The following is an 18,292-nucleotide window of genomic DNA, read 5'->3' on the forward strand; positions in this document are numbered from 1 at the left end:
CTTTGATCCCGATCGAGAAATGTTTGAGGTCTTTTGTAAAACGTCGGAGCTTGTTCCTGCAAAATTAAGAACTCCTGTTCTCTTAGAGTTTTTTCGATTATTGGGGTTGCAAACAAATATGACAAAAACATTGTTTGTGCGTTTTGCAAGACATATAGAAGCCAAAGGTAACGTTGAAGGCTTAACGCAGAACGTGAAAGACATGTCTGATCTTCTGTTGGAGAACTTGTTCCTGATGAATAGTAACTTTTTTAACTCGGAAGGGTTCGACGAGCTTGCAAAAATAAAGTTCATTGCACCAAACGTCACAGATGAAACGCTTTCGAATATTTACAAAAGTTTCAATTGTCAGAAACTTATTTGTTTTGAAGGATCTGTATTATCTGTGTCAACAAAAACGTGCTGGACAGTTTCGAATATTCTTCCAAAGAATGCTGACCCAACTCAACAACATAGATCTGATCAGAACAAAATTATTGAGAAGTTGAAAATCAGCAGGAAGCCTGATCTAACATTACTTTTGCAACATTGTACTAACGTCGGAATAGCTGTACACGAAAGGCTGATGAAGCAAAACGAAATTGCCCAAAACATATTGCAGTCAGTAATGAAAGAGATATATGAAGATTTATACACATATGTAAATTGTGGGGAACTAGATAAAACTAAAGGAAGACAACTTGAAAAATATCCGATAATTTACATTCCTGAAATTAAACAAATGGTTTTAGCGTCAACGATAGTTATCAACTGTAGGGACGAGGAAGAAATACACCCATTTCTGAACAAGTGCCCAGATATTTACATACAGTATAAACAATTATTTCTTTTACTTGGAGCTATGAAAGAAGTGTCTTGTGATGCTTATGCATCCGTCTTGTTTTCACTCAGTAAAGTGTGTCGTTCCTCAAGTCTCCTCCTTCCACAAGAAAAATCTGATGCTATAAAGGCAATGGTATACTTTTTTAAATTTCTCACTCAACAACCGCATGAAGCAAACATTAACAAAAATCACACATTTATGCTAAGTGAGAATTTTACGTTGGAAGATGCTAGAAATCTCATTGTAAAGAATAATCCATATTTTCAGAAGCAGCTTGAGAAGGCTTCAAATTTACCATGTTTGTTTCTTATAGGATTTGAAAAATTGCAAGGACAAAACTTAAAAAAGGAAAACTGTATAGACGGTTTGCAACTTTTGCCTATTAGAAACAGACCATACCTGTTGACAGACATTGTACGAGAGCATGTAGTACTAGAAAATATTGTGTTTAAAGATGGCAGAGTTTCTCGACAACTTGACTATTTTATTCATTCTAGCCGATTCATTCACGGATTTCTTCGGCTGATAAGACATTCATGGAGGACTGAAGGCCGAATGTGGACATCCACAGAAGAGGTGCGTTTAGTTAATCACTTGGGGAACATAACATTTCGACATGCTACTGGTATAGAGACATTACTTGCAATAAGACCTGTAGAAAATGGGATACTATTGAATGAACAGCTTGTTGAAAATACTAATGAAGCAAGAAATGTACATCTGGAACAAAATGAAAACAACATTTGTGTTTTCTTTGATTCTATAGATGACACATGGTTTGAAGATGTAAAAACGAAACTCACAGTACATCTAAACGGCATTGTTGATAAATGTCTCAAAGACCAAAATCTTATGCGCCTTAGAGAAATCATTGGTATGAAGGATTCGCCAGACCGAATAGGTTGGTACCTCAGCAAAGAGAAAATTGAAGAATACGGTTCACCTGTCGATATACAAGAGGCGGTTTCTTATCCGAAGCCAGGGACGTTTGTCCCAAAAGAGTTATATCCTTTCCTTGATAACAGTTATGGCGAGATACATGAATATGAATACAAATTTGTAGCTCTGGAAATAGAGGATCCAGCCTTTGATGATTACACTGAGGGAGATACAGCTGAAGATATTGAAACGGATTTAGATCCTACATATATCTTTGTGCATGTAGTCAGACAAGTAGACTCCGATGTTAAGATTCCACTTTTCCAAGAGTATGAAATAGATGATGGAACCGAAAATCTACACATAGTAAAGGCTTATCAGCTTTTTAAATTTATTCGCAAAAAGATAAAACAAACTGAAAAGAAGAAACATAGTGAAAAGAAGGAACTTGATGTTGAAACGCAACTTATGATTTATGTTCGAAACAAACCGGAGGACGAGGTAAAAGATCATTTGAAGTCGCAGTCTTTAAAAGCAACATTTAGCGAAATCAAATTATGCCTGCAGAAAGCCTGGAAGCAACCAGAGGTACAGAAAAGAAAAATTGTTAAACGACTGCTACTAATGTGGCATCCTGATAAAAACCACGGCAACGAATTATTTTGCACTAAGGTTTTTCAGTATATACAACAGTGTATTCGTCGCCTAGAAAATGGCTTAAATCTAATTGATACCGACGAGGATGAAAGCGGTCGATCAAGTGACAGAAATTCCGATTCTAGATCGTCTGAAGATTTCTGGTCTTCTTCGTGGTTTGGGCGTTTTTGGGAAAGGCATGAAACGGGAAGACAATATCATGAGCAACGTTACAGAAATAGGTCCTACGATGAATTTGATGGCGGTTGGAACGCTAGAGGAACTTTCTTTGCAGAACCAGAATCAAAGCCCTTCCATTACCATGCAGAGGCACGGCGTTGGCTGAAACAAGCGAAATCTGATTTGGACAACAGCACATTATCTCTGCAAAGAAAACCGAATAATTCGTTCAACTGGGTCTGCTACATGGCACATCAGGTATACCAATGAGTTTATTATATTTTGATAGTGCATGTATGTGAAACTTGTGATCATTAGATCGTTTCCTCCATTATATTGGACAAAATGTTGATAAAATAGATAAAAGAACCGAACTAATAGGATGCAAGATTTAGCTTACTGTACTTGTGGATTTTTAGCTCATCTGAGCACGAAGTGCTCAAGGTGAGCTATTGTGACCGGGCATTGTCCGGCGTCCGTCGTCGTGCGTCGTGCTTCGTCCGTCGTCCGTCAACATTTGCCTTATTAACACTATAGAGGCCACAGTTGTTATATAATCTTTATGAAACTTGTTCAAAATGTTTGCCTTGATGATTTCTAGGACTAATTTGAAACTGGGTCATGTTGGGTCAAAATTTAGATCAGTAGGACAGATCAAAGAAAAATATTGTTAACACTCTAGAGTCCTCAGTTTAAGTTTGAAACGCATGAGTTTTGGTCAGAATGTTTGTCTTGATAACTTCTACGTCAAGTTCAAAAATGGGTCATCTGCGTTTAAAACTATGTCACCCTGTCAAATCAAAGAAAAAACTCCGTGTGTGCAATAAGGGCTGCATTTTTGACTGGATATTCATGAAATTTGATCAGAATGATTGTCTTGCTGAAATATAGGTCAAGTTTGAATCTGAGTTATCTGGGGTTAAAAACTAGGTCACCTGGTCAAATCAAAGAAAAACATTGTGTATGCAATAGGGGCTGCATTTTTCATTTGATGTACTTGACACTTGGTTAGAATCTGGGTCACGTGGGGTCAAATAAAAGAAAAAGCTTGTTTACACTATAGGGGCCACAATTTCGAAAATATCACCCCGAATCTTTGGCAGTCTGTTTTCATGAATCTTGGATGAGGTTTAATCTGTGTCATGTGGGGTTAAAAACTAGGTGACTAGGTCAAATTAAAGGAAGATGCTTGTTTACACTCAAGAGGCCACATTTTTGTCTAATCTTAATGAAAATTGATCATACTATTAGTCTCCATTAAATCACTAGGTCAAATATGTTTACACTGTTATAGTGTATTACTCAGGTGAGCGACCTACGGCCATCTGTACTTGCGGACTTCTCTAGGCCACATTTTTGGTCCATTCTTAATGAAAATTGGTCAGAATATTTGTCTCCATGAATATTTGTCTACACTGTTATGGTGTGTTATTCAGGGGAGCGACCTTGGGCCATCTTGGTCCCCTTGTTCTAACTTCTCTAACTATACCTATACATATTTCAGTAAACGTGTAATCTTTTTTTTATATCGGTTATGTCAGAGGCGCAAACATTAGAGTCGTAGAAATATTCTAACAATTACTTTTTCAAATTACTAGATTATCTGTCGAATCATCCATATTGATATAGCATAACATAGCAACAGTGGAAAACGGGAATCGGATACGAATATTCGTAAATGATTAAACAGTAGACATGAATAACGGTACTTTTGTGGTGATGGACGGTGAACATTTTCAGTACATTTAACCTGCAAATCAGAATTTATACATTCATACATGTAAACAACGTTTATCATTTACCTGTTACTTAGCCTACACCGATTCCTGTTGAACATCTACCACCAAAATATGATTAATGATTTTTCATACTGCACATAAATACGACCAATTATTAATAATCAAATAGCAGTTATTGTTTATATGCAGAAACATGAAGGCCGATTGTCATTCCTAATTAACAAAGCAGTATAAAAATTTTGAACAAAGAAGGCACTTATCCCCGTTAAGGATGATGGTAATAATCGTCAGCCCGTCAGATGTTATACTGTACCCTGCCTATATCCTACTCAATCGTATTTTATTTTCAACGAAATAGTTCATACAGCGCAAAACTTAATTCTCACCTTAGGTACCATGATAGAAAAAAAGCAAAATTAAAAAAAAACATATTTCAGGTGTAGACGTAGACATTTACGACCGCACAAACAACACATACATGGTATCTCCTTATTTGTATATCATACTACAAACATATTTTTTTCAGTTTTATAACATCCAGTCATCGGCTTCATGTAATACATTTACACACACTTGGTACTAGAAAATTACAGAGCCTGAGCCGTGAGTTGCATGTGCAAAATTAATTATTTTAACGTGGTCTCGAATGGGATTAATACACCCAAAGGCACAGTTATCATGCACCTTATGGATTTGTAGATAAAAAAAAACAAAAAAACACACACACACACACACACACACACACACACACACACACTTTAAATAAAAAAAAGTTCGAAAAAAAAAAAACAACATAAAATAACGTCGCTTTAGAAGCAAATGCATCCTGCTGAGATAATCGAAACTGGAATGTCGCACTTAATTGTTATGAAACAATTTTAATGAGTTACAATTTACAAGTATTACATGATTCAAATATATTTGTTTTAACTACTGTTTACGTTTTCGTAAAAAGTAATAAAAATTGTTTTGTCTTTTTATGCCCCCGAAGGGAGGTATATAGTTTTTGAACCGTCTGTCGGTCTGTCTGTCGGTCTGTCGGTCTGTCCGCAATTTTCGTGTCCGGTCCATATCTTTGTCATCCATGGATGGATTTTCAAATAACTTGGCATGAATGTGTTCCACAGTAAGACGACGTGTCGCGCGCAAGACCCAGGTCCGTAGCTCAAAGGTCAAGGTCACACTTAGACGTTAAAGGTCATTTTTCATGATAGTGCATTCGTGTCCGGTCCATATCTTTGTCATCCATGGATGGATTTTCAAATAACTTGGCATGAATGTGTACCACAGTAAGACGACGTGTCGCGCGCAAGACCCAGGACCGCAGCTCTAAGGTCAAGGTCACACTTACACGTTAAATGTCATATTTCATGATAGTGCATTGATGGGCGTGTCCGGTCCATATCTTTGTCATTCATGCATGGATTTTAAAATTATTGGGCATGAATGTGTACCACAGTAAGACGACGTGTCGCGCGCAAGACCCAGGTCCGTAGGTCAAAGGTCCTAAACTCTAACATCGGCCATAACTATTCATTCAAAGTGCCATCGGGGGCATGTGTCATCCTATGGAGACAGCTCTTGTTTCACGAATGTTTCCCAGCATAGTATCAGATAGCAAATACCGTGTCCTTGGGATGAATTAACGTTTGCCAAAGATTTATTAGAAATTACATGAACTTTATTAACATTTTGCTACTTTTGACTGCACGGATCTTGTGACCAGTCGTTGATGATACCATTGTGAAATTGTTGAAATGGATATTTTCAAAAAAAATGCGAATCAAGAAATTAACTATTTTCAAATAAGTTTTCAGTATTCTTTTGGTAAGGGATTTGCTTAATTCTAGTTGCGAAAATCGAAAAATACTTTATTTCTTTTTCAATTTGTAATGTATCACAGGGTAACACAGCTAGACGGATATCAAAATATCACAGTATTTAAAAAACAGAAATGATCCTAAAATACAAAATGATGCTATAGTCATGATACAAATTCTATGTAGTTATTTTCTGTCTACAAAGCTTATTAGTCCCCTACTGCTTGAAAACAACAAAGACAAATATCAAACAGGGAATGCCACGCACCAAAATCGCAGCCTCCCCAAAACGAACCCCACAGCACGCAGACGTGCACACCACAAACACACACAAAAAAAAATTCGGGGACTGTATGATTGCGCTTTCCGTCTCTGTCATTCCGTCCGTCCGTCCGGACGATCCGACATATGGGTATTTATGTGACTAATCTTTTTTTTCTCTCCATTGTTCTTATAGCCAACTAAACTAGAAATAGCCACATTAAAGATTACGGAATGAATGACATCAAAGAAAAAGTACAATTACCTACTGTCCTTATAGCCACCTAAGCTAGCAAATTCGTGTCCGGTCCATAAAACTAATTCATTCATCAGGGATTTTAATAATACTTGGAGACGATATGTTATGTGCAAAACCTGGACCCCTGGCTCAAAGCTAAAAGTCACACTTGGAGGTCAAAAGTAAACACGGCTTTTTTCCTGTCCGGTCTGGAACTCAACAATCATTGAAGGGATTTTGATATTACGTGGCACAAATGCTCCCCGTAATAATATGAGCTTAAAGGCCAAGGTCACACGTGGCAGTCAAATGTTAATATAGCACGAACAGGATCTGTTTCGTGTCCGATCCAGAACTCTGTCATCCGTCAAGAAATTACAATTTTACTTGGCATATATGCCCCCATAGTCAGACGACATGTCATGCGCAACACACAGAACCCATGCTTGAAGGTCAATGTCACACTTGAAAAACAGAAGTCTATGGATATTTTTCCTGTCCAGTCTATGACTTTGTCATGCAAAACAGGATTTGCATATTAGTTGGTACAAATGTTCTCTTGGATGAGACGACGTGTCTTGTACAAAAACCGGACCCTAGCTCAAAGGTCGCGGTCGCACTTGTCAGGACTTTTACTTGTACAGGCTGTAACTCAAAAATCTATGAAGCGATTTAAATATTACTAGGCACATATGTACCCCATAATAAGACAATGTGTGTGCACAACACAACATCCAGACCACTATGTTAAATGTCAAGGTCACTTTATGAGGTCCAAGGCCAACAGGACTTAATTCTTTTACGGTCTGTAACTCGACAATCTATAAAAGTATTTTAATATTATTTGGCATAAATGTAACCCTTAATAAGACAACATGTTGTGTGCAACACCGAGACCCCTATCTCAAAGGTCAAGTTGACAATTGGATGTCAAAAATAAACTTTCATTTTCCTGTTCGGTCAATAACTCTGTCATCCATTAAGGGATTTTAATATTACTTGGCACAAATGTTTCCCATAATGAGACAACTTGTCTTACGCAACACTCTTATCCCTTACTGGAGGTAAAGATCACATTCGGAGGTCAAAGGTAAATAGGGTTTCTTTCTCCTGTCTGGTCCACGGCTCTGTTATCCAGTTGGAGATTTTAATATTACTTGACACAAATGTTCCCCCCAATACCCCGATCCATAACTCAAAGGTCAAGGTTACATCTGAAGGTCATAAGTCAATGTTGATCTTTTTCTGTTCAGTCTTTAAAATATTTAGATGTAAGCTCATGTGTCATATAGACTCAATTAAAAATGTAACTGTATTTTCTTCCGAATAACTACCCTTTAATTTGATGATTTCATACATTTTTTCTCATATTTTCCCTCCAGTTTCAAATTGGACTGTTATCAAAGAATGAAATCAAATACATTTTTATATTTATAGATATTATAAGCAGTCAGCATCTGTAGTTTTTTTATATATGCAAATTTAAATCCAAACTTTGTGTTATAACATAGTGTCTAAGTAATACAATATTGTTTATACATCATTGACAGATATCTGATCAGTATGTTATCCTGCAATTTAGAGAAAATTAGTTGCCTTCCAGTAGGGGACTTTGTATTACATAGCAATACTTCATTCATTTGTTTTCATTGCTTCAAGACCAGGGTATCAAATAACTTTTCGTCATATATTTCAGATTATTGTTTTAACTCTCCTGAGCCAAAGGCTCATGATAAGCTTTGTGACCGCTCAATGTCCGTCGTCCGTCGTGCGTCGTCCGTCGTGCGTCCGTCAACATTTTCTAAGAAAAAGTCTTTTTCTTGAACACCACTCGACAGATTTCACCAAACTTCACAGGAATGATTCTTGGGTGATCCCCTTTGAATTTATTCAAAGAATTGAATTCCACACAGAACTCTGGTTGTCATGGCAACTGAAAGAAAAATGTTTGAAATATTCATGTCCAAATCCGCAAGGCTTTGATATTTGGCATGCGACATCATCTAATAGTCTTCTATGATAATTGTTCAAATTATTCCCCTTGGGTGAAAAGAATCCCCGCCCCGGGGTCCCAAGTTTTACATAGACTTATAAAGTCTGAAACCACAAGACCTAGGATTTTGAAATTTGGTATGTAGCATTGCCTTGTGGTCCTCCACCAAGATTGTTCAAATTATTTCCTTAGGGTTAAGAGGCCTTGTTCTGGGTGTCCCAAGTTTTACATAGACTATAGGGAAAATCTTTAAAAATATTCTTGTCTAAATTCAAGGCATAGACCTTTAATATTTGGTATGTAGCATTGTGTAGTGGACCTTTAACAAGATTGTTCAAATAATTCCACTGGAGTGAAAAGAGGCACTGCCCCGGGGGTCACTTGTTATATGAGTAATACAGGAAAAAATACTTCAAAAATTATCAGATCGTATTTCCGAGACTGTTTAATTGTGATTACCTTATGAAATTTGGATGACAGGTACAGTTTTGCACATCGATCTTAAAACTGACTTTCAGTGACCATAACGGTGACCTACAGACCGGCCTACTTTCTTAATATTACAGCATCAGTTTGAGATTTGAAACATGTTCTCACCACTGGGAAAATATTTCAGTGCTTACATACATTTGACTTTCTTATCTGATCTCTTACACTAGTCAATGTAGCTCACATTACTCAGGTGAGCGATCCAGGGTCATTATGACCCTCTTGTTTATAGATAAATTATGCCGAGAACTCACTGAACACATTCCTGTTTACCTTATTCTTGACAATTGCATGCATGTAAACATGAGGGTACTTTGTTTGTTAAATACAAAAGATTTGACAAAAATTTCGAAATGAGTCGTCGCTTTAATTTTTGTAGAAATACATGTTACATATTTGTAATACAATAAGTAAATGTTATCATTTTGTGTTCTACGAGCTCTTGTTTTGTTGACTGTACAAAACTTTGTTACAACACTTTTTTGAGACATAAAATTACAGATCACTTCATCTGTGTATGCCTTCTCGGCTTAACTACAATTTCTAATTAATTAGCTTGTGTAAAAGTTATCCCCTTATCTGGATAGTCAAAAAAAAGTTTATTTTTGACAAAGGCTGCTGAAAAATCTATGAAAGCCGCATGGTACGCCAAGGATGCCAACAAAATACATACAGTTAGATACAGTCACAATTTGAATAGCATCGCTTCTGGTAAGTATATTTCTGTATTATAGAAAAACAGTCGCCAGTACATAGCAGTAACCGTGATTCGTTTTTTTTCTCCAAAACAAAGACACTGTAAGCTTGTATAATACTTTCACATAACTAAACGTACTTGTTAATTGGCATCCCCGTCTGTTTTACATGTATTTTTCAAATACAGTTTCTTTATGTGGATGATATGGTTGATCCCTCCTTACTGAGTAAACTGTACGATTTTTTTTCTGTTTAATACTTACATATGTGTTGTAGGACTTGGGTCAGGTATAGAATCTCTAGCAAGAAGTTTGACCAGTTTGACAGGGGAACATACGAGAATGAGATATCCAGACGCATTTTGTGGACAACGAGTGCCTGAAGAAGCATTCAACAGACAAATAGCTGAGACAGTTGTATCAGTTGCTAAACAAATAATAGACACTGTTCAGAGCAATTACATCAGATAAATACTTTACATTTATATACGCCGTAAATGTGGAAGGGTGCAGGAGTAATTGTTAATTTTATATCTAATCAATAACATTGAATATAGCGCAAAAAAAGGAAAATTATTATTTTAATGTGTTTTATACCTCCAGTATCGATGTACTTCAAATCATGCTTATTTGCGCGGAGATGGAAATAGATAAATTTTTATGTTTGTTATTTGAATTTTTATTCACAGTAATAGGGCACACGCATTATTAGTCATTTGTGTGTGTTTTTCTTCATTTGAGCTATAAACAGGTAAAACTGTGGACATGTTTTCTTCTCTTGAGTTAAATAGGAGTATATGCATTTGTATATTAATAGTAATTATAGGACTGGCTTTGTCCATTTGACTTTAAAAGTAGTATTGTATTAGCAGTGTTTGTTGGTATTTTTGTCCAATTGTGTAGGAACATGTTTATAAAAAGCATTTTTATATGTATCTTTATTTATTAAACATTTATAGGTGCATGTATGTAAGTTGCACATGTATGTATATCTTTATTCATAAGACATTTATAAGAGCATGTGTATAAAAAAAGCAATTTTATCTGTTTTGTTATTTATATAATTTGTGTAGGAAATGTATATAACAAGCAACTGTATATATATATATATATCTATAGGCAAATAACTTTTATAGGGACATGTATATAAGAAGCACTTGTATGTGTATCTTTATTCTTAAGACTTTTGTAGGAGCCTGTATATAAAAAGCAGTTGTATATGTAGTTTTATTCATATGACTTGTGTAGGAAAAATATCTAAATATCATTTGTATATCTATCTTTATTCATATGACTTTTATAGGAACATGTATATAAATAGAAAAAATGGAAAACCATCAGTCGCCCAATACGACATATATGTAAATATTGCAGGCTCAGTTTGACTGAACCAGTTGTTGGGCGGTAGTTGAAACCAGCCCCAAGTTGAGCAGAACTCAACATTTACACATCTTACAAGTACCGAAATTTAAACACCGTAGGTGGCTTCATACGGCGGTGTACATTGAACTTCAATGATAAACAGTAGCAATTCTATGAAAATCGACGCATGTCTGCAGTTAAAATAATGGGCTTGTCCTAAACGAGAGAACAGTGGATGTGAAATTTAGAGAGGGGATCTGAGGTTATGGAGCCTGCAACACTTGTATTTATATTTTCATTCATGATTGTTATAGGAACATGTATATAAGAATCACTTGTATCTGTATCTTTATTCAAATAAGTTTTATTAAGCATGTTTATAAAAGGCTATTGTATACTAGTATGTATTTTATTCAGCTGTCTTGTATATAACCACCAAGTGTTGTGCATTTTGTTTATAGACTTTTATAGGAAACGTGTTATAAATAGCAATTATATATATGTTTATTCATAAGTCTTTTAGAAACGTGTGTATAAATAGAAATTGTTCACATATACGAACATGTACTAGAAGCATCTGCATGTGTATTTTATTCATGTAATTTTGTATGAACATGTATATAAGGAGCAATTATATGTTTATTTATATTCAATTTACTAGTGAAGGAACGTGTATATATAGCAGTTGTGTATGCTCTTTTATATACATGACTTGTAAAGGAGCATGTGTTTTACAAGTGTAGAAACACTTAAATCATAAGGAATTGTTAGAATTGTTTTTATTCATTTGTACGTTTTATTAGTTACTTGTGTAGGTAGTTTTATCCTAAATGTATCACTAAAACAATCTGTAAATCAAGAACTGGTTTCGCGCTATTTAAGTTAACGACTTTCGAAATCGGTGTGTCTTCGCAAAATTTTGTAGTCGCAAAACTACCACCTACCGGGAAAACGCGGATGTTTGTAGTTCTCATTGGTAGTCAGCTACAAGGCTTCTCCACGAGATACGCATGTATGTATAATCAGTTTCATTTAGATATATAATGTACATACTTATTAAATAAATCCAATAAGGTTTTGATAAATGCAGCAGTAGTAAATTTTGATATGCATGTGAAAACCAAAATGACGGCATATGTAGAAGTAACTGTCGGAAAGTCGGTCAGGGTTTGCAGTTTTATCTCTTGTCACTTCGTCGTAAAGTTTAAATGATTCCTTTTTATTTTTACACCCGACTTTGCAGAATGGATTGAAGCGTCAACTTCACTAGTCGATGGATGATATGATCAACAGGATCATCTTTTTAACTATTCGTATTTTCATCCATTTTTGTCGGCATAAAAAATTCCGTAAAGCCATATTGGACTGATTTCATATACACCCGTATATACAGTGATTTATGATTGTATTGGTATTTCATTAGTTTGGCTTACATATTTAATGAGAAAGAAAATGGGAACGATATATCGTCAAATATCGGAAAAAAGACGACGCCTTTTGTTTTGGGAATGAGGAATTGCCTAAATTTTATCAATGTCAAATTTTGGAGACACTTTTCAAATGTTTAAAATGAAAGTATTGAATAAACTTGCTACATCTTTCATATTATCAATGTTTAATGTATGTGCAAATATATTTAGTTTGTTGACATATCATGGTTTGGACACATTTTTGGAGCTGCAGTTCATAGTTTGAATTTAAAATTATATACTACTAAACCGTGGTTTCAGATATCGCGGGCTTAGCGCAAAACGGTTGTAACTTATATGAAATAAAGAAGAAGTTACAACCGTTTTGCGATAAGCCCGTGATATGCGTTTTAAAGACATATGCGGATGTCTCTAAATTGCTTTTTGTACTTTTAGCATGTGTAAATGTTGAATTCTGCTCAACCCAGGGCTAGAGGGCGTGGACGGTAGCATGCATTTCCACTACCGTCCATGAACAGGCTCAATCAAACCGAGCCTGCACCATTTTCGTTTTTGTCGTGTTTAGCGACCTGTGAAGTTTCTACTTTTTCTATTGAATTACATGTTTTGTAAATAAGATTGCATACAGATGTTAGTAAAATAAGGTATCTTGTGTAGGTATATACGAATGTATTTACCATTACTTACTTTTTTGTAATAAGAACCTGTATTTTGAACTTGATATTCTATTTATATATATTCAGCATCATGGGATTTTCGTCATTTTTTCCAGTCATACTAATGAACTTTTAAATTTACATTAAATTTTGTAGTTTTAAGTCCATTTGTTGGCGTGTTTTATGTAACTTACGCGATGTCTTATATAATATATTAGCAACGTGTAAATTTGAAAAAAGGGATGATTTTTTTTAACGGGAACGATTTGCACAGGAAATAAAATGATCAGTTCAAAACTAATTACCATGTCTTTGGGATATACTAGTGTGAATAAATCATACCTAATTACACACAATCTTATTGTGTTATTGTTTTTAGTTTTTAGTTTAATATATACAGATAACAGTTAGCATAAATATATTTAAAGCTTCATGGATAGGCTATGAATTAATTTGATATTTTTCAAAGTCATCAAACTTTCAAAACATATTAACAACTTTGACATGAAAAGAGCGGGGTTTAGTGTCCCTTGCCAACTTTGACTTGAAATTATTTTGTAAGAATGTAATTTTGTAAGGGGCGAAATTTATAAATATGATTTTTTCTTATCATAGACCATAAGGGGGGTCGGCGATAGTAAGAGATGAGAGGGACTAGGTGCCCTGCATTTCCTTAGTGAGAAATATTTTGTAATAATGTAATTTTGTAAGAGGAGAAATATGAATATATGAAATTTCATCATAGATAATAAAAGAATGGGACTATACGGGGAAATAGGAGTTAGTAAGACACGAGGCTGAGACCGCGGTATTATTTTGTAATAGTGTTATTTTTAAGTGGAGAATTTCAAAATAATTTGGGAAAATATGAAAATTAATCATAGGTCATAAAAAGGGCAACATACCGGAAATAGGATGATTGTAAAGGATGAAAAGGAGGTAGTCCGCGGTATTGTGGCACTCAGAATTGTTTTATAAGTCTCGATCATTGCTCACACTAGGGGAAGATCAAAACAGGGAAATTCAATGTGGTGCACGTCTCCTCTTGTCTCCATCGATGTATAGACATACTTAAAATGCTATACCGATTCAGACTCGTGACGGATGGGCTTTTACAACTTGCCATTATTATTTCTAATTTCAAAGTCCATTGTAAGTAATTCTTACAACATGCGCGCTTCTGGCGAACTGGACAGAAAATGAGACATATCTACTGTTTGTAATAATAAAGATAATGTTCTCATTTTGTCTTTACATCTAACTTTGTTATATTAATATTAGATGCAAGGTGTTCTTAATGTACATATTTAGTTATAGCTGATCTTGTTAAATTTTGAAAGACGGTTTTGAGTTGCATATTGTTTATAAAAAGTGTGTGTTTGCATGATACATTGAAAGTAAGTTTAAAGAGAAATGTTTGTGAAACTGCAATGGTGTCAAGCTGTTAATAAAATTGTTATACTTACTATATAAGTAAATTTATATCTGAAAATTATATTTTTGTTAAGCATATATTTTTTTCTCCATTTTCCCACTCTAGTCCAAACAAAAACCTGCCATTCTACAACCAGTACAGATAAAATATTATCTTTAAAGTTGTTGCATACATAATGTTTAGCGATGAGAAAAATATCATTTGATAGATGTTCCGAATAACGTTCTGAAAATATGGGTTATATTGTTTTATATAATGCTCTCATATTTTTGTTGTAGTGATATACTTTATCATAACTTCTTTTAATATATTACACATTTTGTTTGTATATTGTACACGAAATACTATGTATTGTTGTTTTTTCTGCTGGTATTAGTGTACAAAAGATATATTTATGCTTCGTTTGGCCATTTTGTGTCGTTTATCACGAGGATAAACTTCAAATCCGGTGGATTTTCTCGACCAGATATGTCAAACATTGTCATACTTGATTTTGTAGTATTTACTCGGTTTTGATTTGGTATCATTTTATGATTATTTTATTAAAGCCTTAACAAAGCTCAGTTATCAATGTATTAATGAGTAATGTAGACAGTTGAGTTTTCTCTATACAAGCTCCTAATCATTTGTTGGCTGTTGCTGTTAATATAAACGAATGTTATATCAAATGATATGAAATAATTTAAGTGCAATATTACATTAGGGACTACAAACCAGCACTCGCATTCTAATATAGGTCCGCATTCTACGGTTCCCTTCTTACAAATAATCTAATATACACATATAATTAGGTTATTTAAGTATCAGCCGGACACCTTTCAGATTAACTTTGGGCTCAGGAAAGCACCATAAAATATTTTTTCTTTTACAGCCAGCTGTTTCCTGTCATGGCAGGGAGACGCTATCAGCTGTTTGGTTTACCCAAATTTTAGTGTTCAGTATATGCTTGCTGACGTTATACTTTATTCTAGTGTTTTATTCATTCTTAAAGAGAATTCCTATAGATTTTTTGCTTTCATAGATTTTTTTCAAATTCACATATATGATAGGAATATTTGTGCTGAAAACAATGAACAAATAAAAACAATGGGTCACCAGGCTTGTTTTAGTGAAAAATTGTTTTGAATACACCCACTGTTGCTGAAACTGCCAGCGATTTTTCAACATTTTCATAATTTTCTGCTTTTTCTATCAATAACAACCAAAATATATATCAAGACAGCACAATAAGGTTTATTCTTTTTACAGATTTTATTATATACTTATTTGATATCATAGTCATATTTGTAATACTATATCCTTACAATAATGGGTACAAATGAAAAAAAAAATCTTGTTTCATATTCACTTTTGTGAACTTTTTTCAATGAAAAATACCCATAGTGAAGAATATTTTTTTTAATTTTGAAAAACTGTTTCATAGAATTTTTTCCTGTTTTTCTTGTGTATAAATAATTGTATTGTGAGCATAAAAATAGCTAAAAATAGCTAAAAATGTATGGGTCACCAGGCTAAATTTTATGTTAAGACAGCTTGAATACAATACCTGTTCGGACGAAAATTGGCGCGAACCGGACCAAATTGATTACATGTATATCTGCTAGAAGTTAAAAAAAGTTTTAAAAATTCTTAATTCTTTCTATAATTGAATACTAAATAATCTGAAAGGTGATATTGTCTTACATTATATGAACAACAATGTCTTTGTACTAAAATGCGATGTGAAAACACAACCACAAAAATGGCAAGATACCTGTCAGACATGATACTTGTCAATACAACATAAACCAGTATCAACATTTGATTACTGATAAAACTTATCAATAATATTATTTCATTCAAGAGTCCTCATATTTAAGTTTGTCTGTCACATGTTTCAACAAATGTTGACTTCACTTCAGTTTTCCATAGAAAGTGTCGGCTGCACAGAAAGATGCGCATAAAAAACTACAGGAATTCCCTTTAATTAAATTATTTTACTTACATGGTTACTGCAGTCAAGCAAACCTCTAAATAAGGTTGTATTTTTATGTTTATATATTTCTGTTTTGTTTAACAGCTGGCGTTGTTTATCGTCTCGGCCAGATATGTTCCACATTTCATAGACTACTTGATCATATTATATTTACTCTCTGTTTTATGCTTACTGTTTGATGGCTTGACAAAGCCCAGTTATCAGTCTAGTAATGAAGTTGCATTTTCTCCATATAAGCATCTAATGAACATTTGATAGTTGTCGCTATTATCATAAATATACACGAAAGACCTTGCCATATTATTTTAGTTTTAAGTAGGCGCTGTATAGTATGACACACTTATGTGATCTTTCTCGTGATTATTGCCTGGATGGCCACTTAATTAAGATTATATTTGGGATTATCTGTCTTACATCATATTTATGGTTCAATGCTTAGCTTTACACTTATTTATTACATTGGATATAACTTTCACAAGTTAACAAAATAAGTTAAAACTATATTCATTACGTTGAAAGAAAATCTTTTAGAAATATGGAAAGTATTTTATATGTATTATTAAAAACACACGTGCTTCAGCAAACATATTGTAAACATATAAATCTTCATTGCTATTTTGTGTCTGTGTTCTTATATCTAAATTTCATTATGAGGAAGATTTGTGGGTGTTTCTTAAAAATTGTATCTCCGCCTGTTCGAATGATGCTTTTGTTTTCCCTCATATATAAGCTTATTCTAGATTATATTATCAAGATTTAAATTGAATTTTGATTTGTTATGTCTTTACACTGGTGTTAACCATCACGTAGAAGAATTCAAATTGAATTATTTTCAATACATGTTAGCGTAGTTTTGATTGAAATAAGTTCAACTTTTGAACAAATGATTTCTTGAAACTACAATATTGAACATAATTGTATTAACGCGTATTTCATATTATTACGCCATAACATTAACGAAATATTTCTTACTTGAGAAATAATATGTTTAAACATTTACAGGTCATTAATTCAAATCTTTTAGTTTACATTTGTTGTTGTTATGAACTTAATTTCATTTTGTCAAAATGCCAAAAATTTATACTGGTAAAATGTTAACTGTTATGAAACACTTTTTGTTTCCGTTGGGTAAAAAGTTTGTTTTGCAAGCAGAAATTATAGGAATGAAATTTACTTTTCATTTATGTATTATTTAGTAAGAAATTGTATAATGCCTTTTAGAAATATTAAGCATTATAAACTGTATCAATTTGGAATATAATTATGTATACGTTTTAATCAATGTAAATTCAAATCCAAAATTATCATCTTGCTTCGATGATCCTTGGTAATTATGATAAACATGGAAATAAACCATATTAATACTTTTTCATGTGTGTTTATCATTCTTTGTAAATAATACGAACATAAGTCAGTCGGTATCAAACCTCATTTCCACAAATCTTCGTCCACGTCCTACTTTATTCATATCTTTAAAGTTATTCAATGTGTGCTTCGAATTATTTACTCTTTAGCATTGACTTTAGCACTGATTTGAGCGTTTGTATTATGATCTAGTCCATTTTTTGTCGAATGGTTGGCACCATGGCTCATTTGTCTTTGTCATTTATTCTGGTTATATGCATAGGGGTTGGACATATAGCTTTGATGGGAAAATGCGACCTTAATTATTCTAGAGCAC

General features: G+C 33.9%; 2 protein-coding genes across 2 annotated transcripts in view; both read left to right on the top strand.

Moving 5' to 3' along the window:
- Window positions 1-488, top strand: part of LOC123530100 (sacsin-like) — a 22,452-nt gene extending 21,964 nt beyond the window's left edge. The window contains exon 7 of the mRNA XM_045310802.2: window positions 372-488. Within this exon, the coding sequence (XP_045166737.2) occupies window positions 372-488 (117 nt within the window). The remainder of the gene's footprint in view (window positions 1-371) is intronic.
- Window positions 326-17,981, top strand: LOC123530565 (sacsin-like). Its single transcript, XM_045311342.2, has 3 exons — window positions 326-2,776; window positions 9,673-9,769; window positions 10,031-17,981. Exons 1-3 carry the CDS (start codon window positions 566-568, stop codon window positions 10,222-10,224), a joined length of 2,502 nt encoding a protein of 833 aa, XP_045167277.2. The 5' UTR covers window positions 326-565; the 3' UTR covers window positions 10,225-17,981.
- Window positions 17,982-18,292: the final 311 nt, after the last annotated feature.

This window comes from Mercenaria mercenaria, chromosome 13 (genome assembly GCF_021730395.1).
Source record: "Mercenaria mercenaria strain notata chromosome 13, MADL_Memer_1, whole genome shotgun sequence".
In the NCBI taxonomy this organism is placed as follows: Eukaryota; Metazoa; Mollusca; class Bivalvia; order Venerida; family Veneridae; genus Mercenaria; species Mercenaria mercenaria.

Bases quoted from the DNA above. Each gene is read 5' to 3' on its own strand.
- LOC123530565 (XM_045311342.2), top strand. From the start codon at position 566: ATGAAGCAAAACGAAATTGCCCAAAACATATTGCAGTCAGTAATGAAA. The intron at 2,777-9,672 runs GTATACCAATGA...TTTTTGACAAAG, and splicing joins TCTGCTACATGGCACATCAG to GCTGCTGAAAAATCTATGAA. The intron at 9,770-10,030 runs GTAAGTATATTT...TATGTGTTGTAG, and splicing joins TTTGAATAGCATCGCTTCTG to GACTTGGGTCAGGTATAGAA.